The 11,392-nt window shown below is 43.9% G+C and overlaps 1 protein-coding gene across 1 annotated transcript; it reads right to left on the bottom strand.

Moving 5' to 3' along the window:
• Nucleotides 1-63: 63 nt before the first annotated feature.
• On the bottom strand, nt 64-6,655 carry prickle1a (prickle homolog 1a). Its single transcript, XM_062389224.1, has 7 exons — nt 6,457-6,655; nt 4,481-4,594; nt 3,483-3,620; nt 2,991-3,194; nt 2,577-2,763; nt 1,601-2,470; nt 64-1,479 (listed from the first exon to the last, which is right to left on the bottom strand). Exons 1-7 carry the CDS (start codon nt 6,643-6,645, stop codon nt 617-619), a joined length of 2,565 nt encoding a protein of 854 aa, XP_062245208.1. The 5' UTR covers nt 6,646-6,655; the 3' UTR covers nt 64-616.
• Between the last annotated feature and the right edge of the window lie 4,737 nt (nt 6,656-11,392).

The following is an 11,392-nucleotide window of genomic DNA, read 5'->3' on the forward strand; positions in this document are numbered from 1 at the left end:
GAACAAAACAACACCAACCAAGATATATAGATATTTTTATTACAATTATCATCTATCTTAGCCTTATATTCCGGTTTGTACATTTATACAGATTACAATGATTTTCTTATGATATAGTGAACCATAAATACACCACTCAGCCAGGCCTTTTAATACACTCAGTGTTTCTTTTAATATGTTTGCGGTGCACAAGCCTGAAAGAAAACACATTTGAAGAGCTTGGGTCAGAGTCAATTCATCATTACATTTCTGATACCCTCATGGAAAAGGTCTCTGTACCATTTACCAATAATTCAATGTTTAAGGCATTTTGGTACAGAGGATGCCATTAACGTAAGGGTATAAAAAATAGCCATTTCAGGGTTTTTTTCTACAATATATACATTCATATCTGCACTGTTACAGTTCAGATGGTGCTTAAAAATATACATTACTCTCAAATATTTTCTTACTTGCAGGTTGTAATGCCACAGAAGCGAAGACCAATGAAAAAATTGGTATGAGGGCTGTTGTCTTACACAAACACATTGGTAAATTGACTCCGAAGCATTATTAGCAAGCAGTGACATGTGTATGTCAGAGCATTATCCAAAGCTGAGGATAGGTGAGTGAAATCCTATGAAAGTATGCAGTTTTTCCCCTTGTGTCCTTTTTTCTTTTTGGACTTAGTCCATTGGCCATAATGAGAGGAAGACATGCCTACCACAGGGCTGGGCAAGTCTTCAGTGTAGTAGTGTCTATGGGGCCTAGGCTGAGGAATGGGTTGACCCAGGAAAAAGCCCTCCTCCTCAGAATCGGAGGAAGAAGATGAGCATGTGGAGCACCAGTCATCATCATCCCCATAAAGCCCAGAGAACCTCCCCATGGCTGGGCCTTGTAGCCCACAGTCTGACAAAGCAGAAGGACTTGGTCGGCCATGAATGGCTTGGTGACCTCTGGAGCTAAGGGCGTTCCCTCTGTGTTCCACTTTGTAGCTCATCTGGGCCCTCTCCTTGGGCAGAAGGTTAAGAGCATTGTCAGAGCGCGACTTGCGACTGTGGCGTCTCCTGTGGTGGTGATGGTGTCGACCAGATTGAAGTCCCTGGCCCTGTTCCTCAAAGTGGTACACTCTCCTTCGAGTCCGTTCACTCATGGGGGGTTGACGCACTGGGAGATCACAATAATGACCATTGTCAACCACATCATCAGAGAATTTGACCTGTTGAGGCCTAGACTGTGAACGAGACCTTCTGATTGCAGGGACATGAGGTTTGGGACTGTCCACTGGCCGAGCAGGCACCTCCTCCTCTGGAACAATTTCCTCCACCTCCTCGTGCTCATATACAAGGCTCTTCAGGGAATTTGCACTTCTGTGTAACATAGAAGAGTTGAGGGTTCCCATATTACTGGTTTTATCACAGTCTTCTGTTTCCAGTTCCTGGAAGCCTTGCAAGGAATATACCAAAGGTCTATCTCTACTATCACCATCAACTGATGCCCCTAAAGAGGAGAGAAAAAAAAATATAAAATGTTTGCTCATGTACTCAGGAATCTGTTTCAACAACCAGTCACAATCACAAAATATATATTTCTAATACCTGATCATGTCATGTCTACTCACCTGTTATATTTGAGAGAGCCAGTGAGTCCATGGAGTCTCTGACACTTTGAGCTGTTTTCTTGAACTCATCTGTGATACACTCCAGAGAGTCATTGAACCATCTTGACTCCTCTCCCTGGAAGCCTCCTCCAGCCCCATGATCCAGCTCCAACTCCTGGATTTTTCGACTGCTTGCCGGGCCCGGGTGACTACCATAGGCTGAGTCCCCTAGCCCATCCTGTGACTGGGCCCAGTACATGTCAGCCTGGTACTTCTTACTAGCCAGGCTGCCCCTTCCTCCTCCGCTGCCGCCACAAGCTGTAGACGATTCCTGCTTCGCCTTTGCATCCTTTTCAGCCATCCAGAAATCTGTCGGTCTGGAATCATTGGCTTGCTGAAAGACCCCGTGTTCTCCAAACTTTAATAGCAGCTGAGTCATGTAGTCTTCATGCTCAGCCCACTCCTCCTCTTGGTTCTCAGGGGCCTCAGTCTCCTCACCACGTCCTCTCCAAAAATGCTCATCAGATAAGTTCATGTGGGCCAGCTTGTTGGTCAGGGTGTCATCAGCATTTCCACTGAAGCCAGGGAACTTATAGTTGGCAGAAGGTGAGAAGAGGAGTGACTGTCTGCATTGATCAGCTGAGCGACTGCTTTTGCCCATGCGCACACTGCGCCTGGATTCACGTGAGCGTGCTGACTGGAAGGCAGAGTCGGAGGAGTCAGAGGCATGTACATCTTCCCCAAGACTGCAGGTTTTTGAGCAGTAAATACGACCCTGGTGTGGCAGAAAGGGGCATCCCAGGAGAGAGCTCTTACACTGGGCACAGCTAAAGCAGCTCTCAGTGGCATGCCAGTGAAGGCCATCATAGGTCATTTGGGCATGATCAACGCCTGAAAACAGGGGAAATGTTGAGATGGTTAGCAAAACAAATCTAAACGCTAGGCTATCATGATAGGTGAATTACTTTAACACAGGAATAAGAAAGAACTGTCTTACCAATGTGCTCTCCACAAGCCTCACAGTACTCTGCATAGAGAGACTCAAAGCAGCCACAGCAGTACGGTCTTCCATCCTTCATGATGTAGCGCTGCCCCCCCAGAATAGTCTCACATTCAAAACAGGAGAAGTGCTTCATGTGCCAGTGGCGCCCCTCTGCCTCTGTGCACTCATCAGCAAAAATAATCTGTTGACAAAAATGTTGACTGTAAGAGACAGAATTGCCATCTTTTGCATTTCTGGTTGTCATCGATCTACACGGTACATTGTTGTGGAATTTATTCAAGTCAGTGGGGAAGTAAAATAAATGTCAGCGCTATCCCAAAGGAAATGTGAAAAACCATAAACTTCAGACTGGACGTTTTCCCTGAAGTATCTTGTTTTTTACTTAGTTTATCAGTCTTGTGGGTTTACCTCGTCGCAGGATGTGCAGCGTGGTTTTAGGAGCTCAGCATGGTGCCTTCCACAGTGGATGTTTCCATCATGGTAGAAGTAGATCAAATCCACCAACAGTTCTCTACATGTGGAGCAGGCAAAGCATGCAGGGTGCCAGCACAGCCCAGGCCCCGCCCTTGAGGCGAACACTGCCATTTCTCCACCATTGATGTTTTCCCCGCACTGAAAAATCCAGACATGATGACACGATGATTATAAAACCTTAAAATCACTCTGAATTTGCACAAAATCTATAGAAACCCGATCAAATGGCTTCCAAGCTCAATTGTACAATTGATGAGGGGTATGTTTTGCCCATCTGCATGTGCATGGTCCTAACTTTAGTCCTTGAGTGGCCAATATTTATTCCCACTGATCCATCCTCCTTACCAGTGTATCACATGAAGAAAAATGTTCAATAAATGTTCATAAATACAGTTGTAAATAATACATGTAAAAAGGGGAACTTACATGCTCACAAATGGTGTTCAGAAGATTCCGTGGGAGCAGCTTTAATGTACCCCTCCCCAGAGCTTCCCGTTTCCTCTGGACACTGAACATATGTAGCTCCTTCTTCTCCTCCTCGCTGAGGGAATGGCAGTAACGCACCTGAAAATGAAAATGAAAGTGATAAGTTATGGTTAAAAAGACAGCCAGTGTAACAGTTAATCATCATGAATAAAGGTGATTCCTTCCTTTCAGGCTCTTGTACTGAAAAACGACTTGCTGTCCAGTATATGAATAGTTTTATTTTTTTCTGCCCCTTGGAAGATCAAACTGCAAGACTGTTGGCCTCTAATAAAGGTGATTGGTAAGTATAAGTGGGCAGAGAGCATACCAAAGCATGCTGAACAAAGCCAACTCTTGACCCCAGCTTGCCCTTTCTACACCCCCCAACATATCTCCACCCACAGTTCCTGATTGAGAATTTCATTTTTACAACAGGCCTTCTTGATGTTTCCAAAGCCTTAACAAGAGGGAAAGCAGACGTTTACACAAACAAGGCCTGTGTTTAGAATGAAGCCAAGAGGATGGGCAACAAAGGAGGAAAGACAGCCAAGTTGAACTGTGGTGCCACTGTGGTGGTGGCATCACATAAAACCCTTTCAGCCAGCATCCTTGTTGCCTGCTGAGCAGTTCTCGTAAAAAAAACCCTGCTATGACAGGAATCCCACTGGTGGGGGCTCCCAGCAAACATCATAAAATCATAAAGTCAAAAGTTACATTGTGCCCACACTACATATCTACACGATTGTGGAACAAAAATCCCCCAATGTGATGCCAACAAGAATGCCAAGGGATCACATTAGTGGGATGGCATGGACATCTTAAAGTTTTTTTTAATGCTGTGGGTTTAGCAGGCAGCAACAGATCCAGCTAGCGTCAATCTCTCTTACAGCTTGACAGAAATAAGAGTAAAACTCTGATACCGAAATGCATTGACAACCATGCCTACAAAATATTCTCACCTCATTATCATGTGGTGGCAGTTGATAGAGGAGCTGCTTGATTCTGAACTTCTCTCCTGGACTGTTGACATAGGGGATCTTATCCTCAGGCAGACAGGAGAAATATAACTGGACCTGAAGAATAAAGCATGAAGTAAGGTGATTAAGCACTCAAACAGACCATATGACACCAAGTAAAAGCATTGAGACTTTGGTAGTAAAACATAGTGAGAGTAAGGCAAAAGTCAAAAGCAAAAGAACTAAGCTGGATGGTACAATAATTCCCCACACAACCAAACTGAAGCTCATTCCAAATAATATATTGTTAAGAATGTGGAGTAATCAATCTGAATGTATTGCTATTTCTTTTCTTTTCTTTTTTCAAGAATTTAAAACCCAAACTTTCATCTAGCGAATCCCAGCAATATATTATATTGTCTTGGATAGAACAACCCATATCTCTGAGGACACAATCTTTTTTAAAAACCAAAGAACCAGCACATTAATTTGTGAAGAGACACATTCTGGGACAGCTCTGTATTAGATATATGGGCGACTTAGTTTGTGGAATCAGCATATTTCTAAAAGACAACATAAAGAGGTAGTGCTCTTTGATTATGGCACTGAATAAATCATTTAATTCTGTACTAAAACAAGTCCAAACAGGTCAACAGGTCAAATTGGTTTAAAGGCTGTATTTTTCCAGTCATATGCTCGTCTCAGGACAGGACAAAGCAGCCTGTTGTTGTGGCACTTTGACCCTTGGGGCTAGCCACTGGAAACTAAACTTTATGAGGGAGGGGCTGTAACAGCCAGCCAGATAAAGAGGTGGGATGTGCTTGTCTTGTGTGTTAGTGGGGCTTCCTGCAGCTTTGGCCGTCTAGGGGGGGGGGGGGTTAACAGCAATTTACCCTGACAATCAACCCGACGTTTGCCCCCCACCGTAAATTATGCACATTTTCATGCTGCTATTAGCCCTCATCCAGCTCCTTAGGGGCTGGGGAACAGTCAGCTATAACCCAGGACCTATGTGCTTCTTCACTATAATGATGACCAATAATACGTGACCTATTCAGGGCAATAGCTGCAGTAAAGGCATTACAGTTGACCCATGCATTTTCCAAACAAAGGCCTTGGGTTTTTGGGCTTTAAAGTTTTCTGCTGCTGCGAACACGTCTCTTCTTGCCCACCACCCCCACATTGCTTCCATACATGTTGTTTAACAAGGGAAGGTAGATGGAGAGAATCATGGCAAGAGAGAAATGAGGAGTGAGGAGGGATTGGGAAAGTGCCACATCACACTGGCTGCCCTGCTAACACAACTAACAGTCCTGCCTGTGTTTGTGGAGAGGAAAGCTTGTTAAAAGACTGCCCCTTGATTCCTGATCCCGCCATTAGAACTAAGCTCAACCCACCAAGTCCTCCTCCTAACAGAGGACTTGATAATCACAAGCAGACTTTGCCATGTCGCATTTATGTAAATAAAAGTACACACATCCTGCCCTTAAGTGACTGCCTGGTAAAGCCTGTCAAGTCTGCGTCAAACAAAGGGACCAAGCAAAAGATTTATGAAATATGCTGTCTGTCCCATAAGTTCAATTATCCAGAGACTTAAGCTGGTAAGTTACTCAGTTATGAACTGAACAGCATTTATCTGGGCCAGGCAAAAGGGCTAGAAGGGAGTTAGAATCAGGTCAGAGCTGTTTTTATTCTCTGTCCAGAGGATACACCTGGATTCATTTTCGTGATTAGGGGAATTAAGGATTTATGAACCAATGAAATACGTTCATGAAATACTATTGTATCTTACTATTGTATCTTTCACGTGGTGAAAGATACAATAGTTAAAATGAACAATATTGTGCTTCAAGTCTTCTTTGTATTACTAGAGGGCCATAACTAAATTACTACTTGTTTAAACTCAGCTCATAACACTTTTATGAATTATTTATGACAATAACAAAAAAATTATAGACTGTAAGCTGTGTTTTGCTCACCTGTTCGGGCCTAAGGCCTGGTGGTACCCAGGCGTACTCCTCCAGCGCACAGCCTGAGTCATCATCGGAGGTGGAGCTGCGTTGGAAGCCAGAGGTCAGCTTGCTGACTTTCTGCTCCATCATCAGGTCTCGCTGGCGTGCCCCACCCGGGAAGCCAGACGCCGACAATGCAGCACTCGCCAGGCTCATCAGGCTCTCTTTTTACTAGACAGACAAAGAAAAACAAATGTTAGGATGAGGGAAACAAAGAAAAAAATAATTGGGGCAGGGACAATAAGCGGAGGGAGGATTTGAGTGACAAGAAAATTAAATTTTGGTTAATCAGCCATTACATCAGCCAGTACCCACCTAATGCTATTCTCACTCCATCTAATCTGCTTCTCTCATGTCAGTGTCATTCCACTGAATGTTAACCACCAGCTGAATCACTCCATCACTGTCCCTTTCACGAGGCCCACAACCCCTTTCCAAAGGCCATTACGGTAAATGAGTACGTTTTTCTCAGTTCACTTCTAGTGATGTGTTTACACTCGTAAAAATAACTATACCCTTTCACTGCTATTGTGGTGGAAGTTAAACATGTGCCCTCCTCATGTGGCTTTTGGGGATATATAGGCCATTAGGAAATTCCCAAAGCTTCACGAGGTGACGTCTGATCTCATTATTGTGACAGTAACAAGCAGTTAGCTATTCATAAATACACACAGTGAATTCAGAGTTTCTTATATGTATGGCTTGGGAATGTTGAGCAGACTTGTTCTTTTCTAACACTGTAATTTAGTTTGCCACCAACACAAAAGTAAGAACAACGCTAGAGATTGGTTCTTTCACCTTATCTACAGAGCTTTGGTCAACCTTCAGTCTGCTGAGGGGCTGCGTCATACTTTGAGAGGGTCGACCACATGGGAACCGATGCTGGTTTGATCAGTTGGGCCATAGGTCTGTATAAACACAAGCCTGGCCTTAAGACAGGGCTAACATATGGAGAATGTCCTCAAGCTTGGTCCCTCCCTTCATCTCCCCTTTTTCTTTGGACTGTTTGTTTTCCAACCTGCCACATTGAGTGTCTGGTCATTCTTTCATCTCTAAGATGGACAGAGCAATGCCAGACAGGTGAAGAACTTGAGGGACGGGGTTGACTGATACTCGGCTGGACACTGACAAGGCAACAGAAAGAAACAAATAGATCAATGAGATCAAAGACTTGGACACTACGTGTGTGGTGGCAATTGTCACAAATACATTTCTACTTATCCACACATTTGCAGAAGTGATGGTACTCAAGCAGCAAAACAGATACAATAAAATATAAACCAGTGAACAGCTGGGTAAAATAGAAAGTAATGCATTTTCAGTGTAACAAAAGGAATTCCCTTAGTTTTGGAACCAAAACCTTCTAGTTGGAAAAAGCATTTGCCATTGACCACATCACTCTTTAAATCCTATAGCTTCCCTTCCTGCTGCAGTAATACAAATCAGACATGGATGATGATGAATGTGTGTCCAGTTGTGGTCATACCTCACAGGCCAGGGGCTCTAACTGAGATCAAATGGGAGCCCAGCCAGTGTCCAGCAGCCTGGCCCTTACACCACCTCCCCCAAAGCCTCTACCCCCTATGGCTGGCAAGGGCAACAAGAGCCGCTGAGAGACAGCTGAGAAAACTAGACACACTCGAATGCAGCCTTTGAACACAAGGGTAACAGTAAAGGGGCTTGGAAATCTCCGCTCTCCCCTGGAGTGATACATAGGCCTGGTTGCCCTAGCACATGTGCAGTTCCTATTCATACATGAAGAGTGAATAGACACATTTAGCTGAAACCAACATGGACACAGGTGTGCAGAGAAGCCACAATAGGATATGCTTGTCGAAACACTCATATTATCATAAACACCTTGTCAGATTATTTAGTGACGAACCTGAGTTAACAGAAAGCCCGACTCTCCTCCTTACCCCTTCACGCCATGCATCTACTGGCTATTCATTTCAACTCATCTTCTTCAAGTCATCCACCTGTGGCCTCATCACTGCCAACTACTGGCAAATCCCCATCAAGTCTGACCCTTCAGAGAAAATCAGTGGTGACTATTTGATGGATTCTTGGTCTTTTTGTTACTCCATTGTATCACAAAGTGTCAAGTCAGGTGGATTGGCTTATGACAAGTCCCATTAAAACGCCTCTGCCATCCTGAACAATGGTGCCATTGTGGAGGAATCCGCTGAATACTTGTTCCATCAAGATCCTGTTCATCTCCTTTTTTCTCTCCCGAAGATGTGGTGTGTTATCTCCATTTCCATGACAGTTAAAGCCCTCAAACCCAGATAACCTGTCTTCGGATGAGAGAGCACAGAGACAAATAAGACACTCTCTTGTTCTACATTGACTTTCAAATGAGACCAAAATAACCTGCAAAAATGTGGCCTTGTTTGAGAGAAGCTAGGGTTTCACGTGGGAGATGGCTAACTATAGGCAGGTTCGGTCAGAAGCCAACAGACACCAATGTCCCAGCCTCACGTTTTATCAGGCATAGACTCACTCACGCGCTACATTTTTCAAAAAGATGTTTGCTTTCACGTGCTGGCCAAGTCTCTGTGAGGATGTCTCACACAGCCAAACCTGACTCATAGGAATGTTGGGCTTGAACTTCAGCCAAGCTCGCGAAGAGGAATACAGGATGTACACAGCTTGGTGTTAGGCAAAGACCCTTCTCATACAACTACATCTGCTCGCATGCTAATTTTTTCTTTTGGATGTCATGCAGCTCATTTCCTTTGACTTTGCCCAGAACACTCCCTTAACTTTTTGAATGGCATGAGCACTGAGCCAAATAACCTTAAACATGCTTACACTGACTTGCCAACTCACTGACTCATCACTTGTGATGGCTTTTAAAAGTTTTCTTCCAACAACGGACAGTTTGTGAGATTTGTTCTTTAAACTCTCCCCTCTCTCTGTTCCACTCCCCCTGCCCTGCCCTCCTCCCACTAGCCAGACCCCTGCAGTCCTGCATGTTTAACAGCCTCTCACTCTTTTGTAAAGGTGCTTGTTAACATGGATCTGGGAGCTCTAGGCCTGCATATCTGACCGATCTGCCCACAGAGGGCCAGAGTGTAGTGGGGGTGTTATCAAGTTGAGGCTAAAATGGGGTGAGTGACATGTATGAAAATGTTAATTGGTCTTGAACGACAAAAGGGAAATGTAAGTCAAGGCAGGTGAAAGAGGGAAGCTCAAACACATCCTTGCCTTGAAAGGTTTTCAGTGTATGAAGATTTGAAAGCCTCCCACTAGTATGTAGAATGAATGAAGAGATCTGTGTCGACTGAAAAAAAGTGCACAATGACTTAGTTTTGTTACCCTGAAAGCTTCTATTGCATCAGTCTCCCTGTAACAGACTCAAAATGAGTGGGCGAAAACGTGATTCATTAAGGAACACCCTGTAAATACAGGATCCTCTGTGAACTAAAGGATAATCTTGTTTATCAATTTAAGGAATATAAAACTCTCAGAGGACCTCATACTGCGACGGACTAAAAGTGATATTTCACAGGTGGCTGTTTTCAACAACACTTCCACTCAAGTCCATTAAAATCCAGAGTGGAGCCACGACTTAACAACCCTTGAGAGAGTGCACAGGAAAAATAAGCAGCCTCTGGTCTGAATTACTGTCTATATTCCTCTAGGAGGTGGATGATGGACATGCACACAACCAAACACAGTGCTCTCTGTCAGTTTGGACCGGCCCAACATGTTTAACTTGGCTCCTGCGAGCGCTGCAATGCAGAATCGGCTCTAGTTAAAGAGAAAAAAACTAGATTTTCCTTGCTTACTTCAGCTTGAACTCAAAAAAGTTACACACACTTTTTGTGTTAGACATGAACTGCAGAGAAAATACATCATATTATTTCCCTCCCGGCACCTATAAATATCTTCGTGTGACAAGTGTCAACAGCTCCCTGTCAACTGTTGGCACTTAATGTTTTAACTGTATGAAACAAAAGCTGATGGCCGGATCAGATTTGTTAAACAATTAGATCGTTATGTAAGCCAACAGCCACATGCACACCTAAACTTGTTTGGGGTTAAACATGTGATGAAAGATCATATAAACCGACTGAGCATGATTAAACCAGGAACTAAAAATAACAACACTGAGGGAGGAGATGTTTGAATCCAATCTGTTTGAAAGTCAGACCAGAGAGTATTGCGCGGTTTAAGCAGTGTTCAGGTGCTACATGAGTTTGGTCAACTTCCAGAGGCCTCTTTCGCGGTGTGGAGAGTGTTTTTTCAAGCCCAAATGGATGGGAGTGACATCCCCACAGGGATCTGCACCAGGGAGACCACCTGCGTGCACCGGCCAGACTGAACTATGACTCTACATACACATGCTACTGTCACGTGAAAACATAGAACACATCTAAATCCCTGTGGATTCACTTTGCAGGGAAGGAGACTACTCACACCTTGTTCACCTTAGAAGAAAACTACCTCTAAAGAAAAGACCTTGACTTATGAATGAGAAGTTGCTCTGTTTCCTTTCTAACTTGAATATGCTGTATTTCTTGTAAATCATGCAATACTGTGATTAATAATTAAATCATCCACCAATTAAACTAAGCAATCCAAAGGATCCCATGTAAATGTATATCAGCATCAGAGACATTTCAGGATGGTTTAAGGTGCAAAACTTTAACATCCCGACTTCTTTAAACAACACATCATTTTCCCGCTTCACTACAACCAAAGCCTGTCCCTTTGAGAAACCTAATTATGTCTTTCTCAGTCATTTCCCTGCAGGTCTTACCTCAGTGTAGGCCAAGTCTCCTGAGGCGGGCAGAAAAAAGGATTCTGATCACCACTATATCCAGTCCTAGATTCCTCACCAGCCTCCGGGCTCCATGTCTGTGCAAGATCCTCAGAGCTCTGATTCCAGGACAGA

The sequence above is a fragment of the Platichthys flesus genome, chromosome 6, assembly GCF_949316205.1.
Source record: "Platichthys flesus chromosome 6, fPlaFle2.1, whole genome shotgun sequence".
NCBI lineage: Eukaryota > Metazoa > Chordata > Actinopteri > Pleuronectiformes > Pleuronectidae > Platichthys > Platichthys flesus.

What these genes read in the sequence shown, in the direction of transcription:
- prickle1a (XM_062389224.1), bottom strand. Translation starts at nt 6,645, where the DNA reads ATGAGCCTGGCGAGTGCTGCATTGTCGGCGTCTGGCTTCCCGGGTGGG. An exon ending in TGAACACCATTTGTGAGCAT is followed by an intron (nt 3,195 to 3,482) that starts GTAAGTTCCCCT and finishes TGGATTTTTCAG; the next exon opens with TGCGGGGAAAACATCAATGG. An exon ending in GGCTTGTGGAGAGCACATTG is followed by an intron (nt 2,471 to 2,576) that starts GTAAGACAGTTC and finishes CCCTGTTTTCAG; the next exon opens with GCGTTGATCATGCCCAAATG.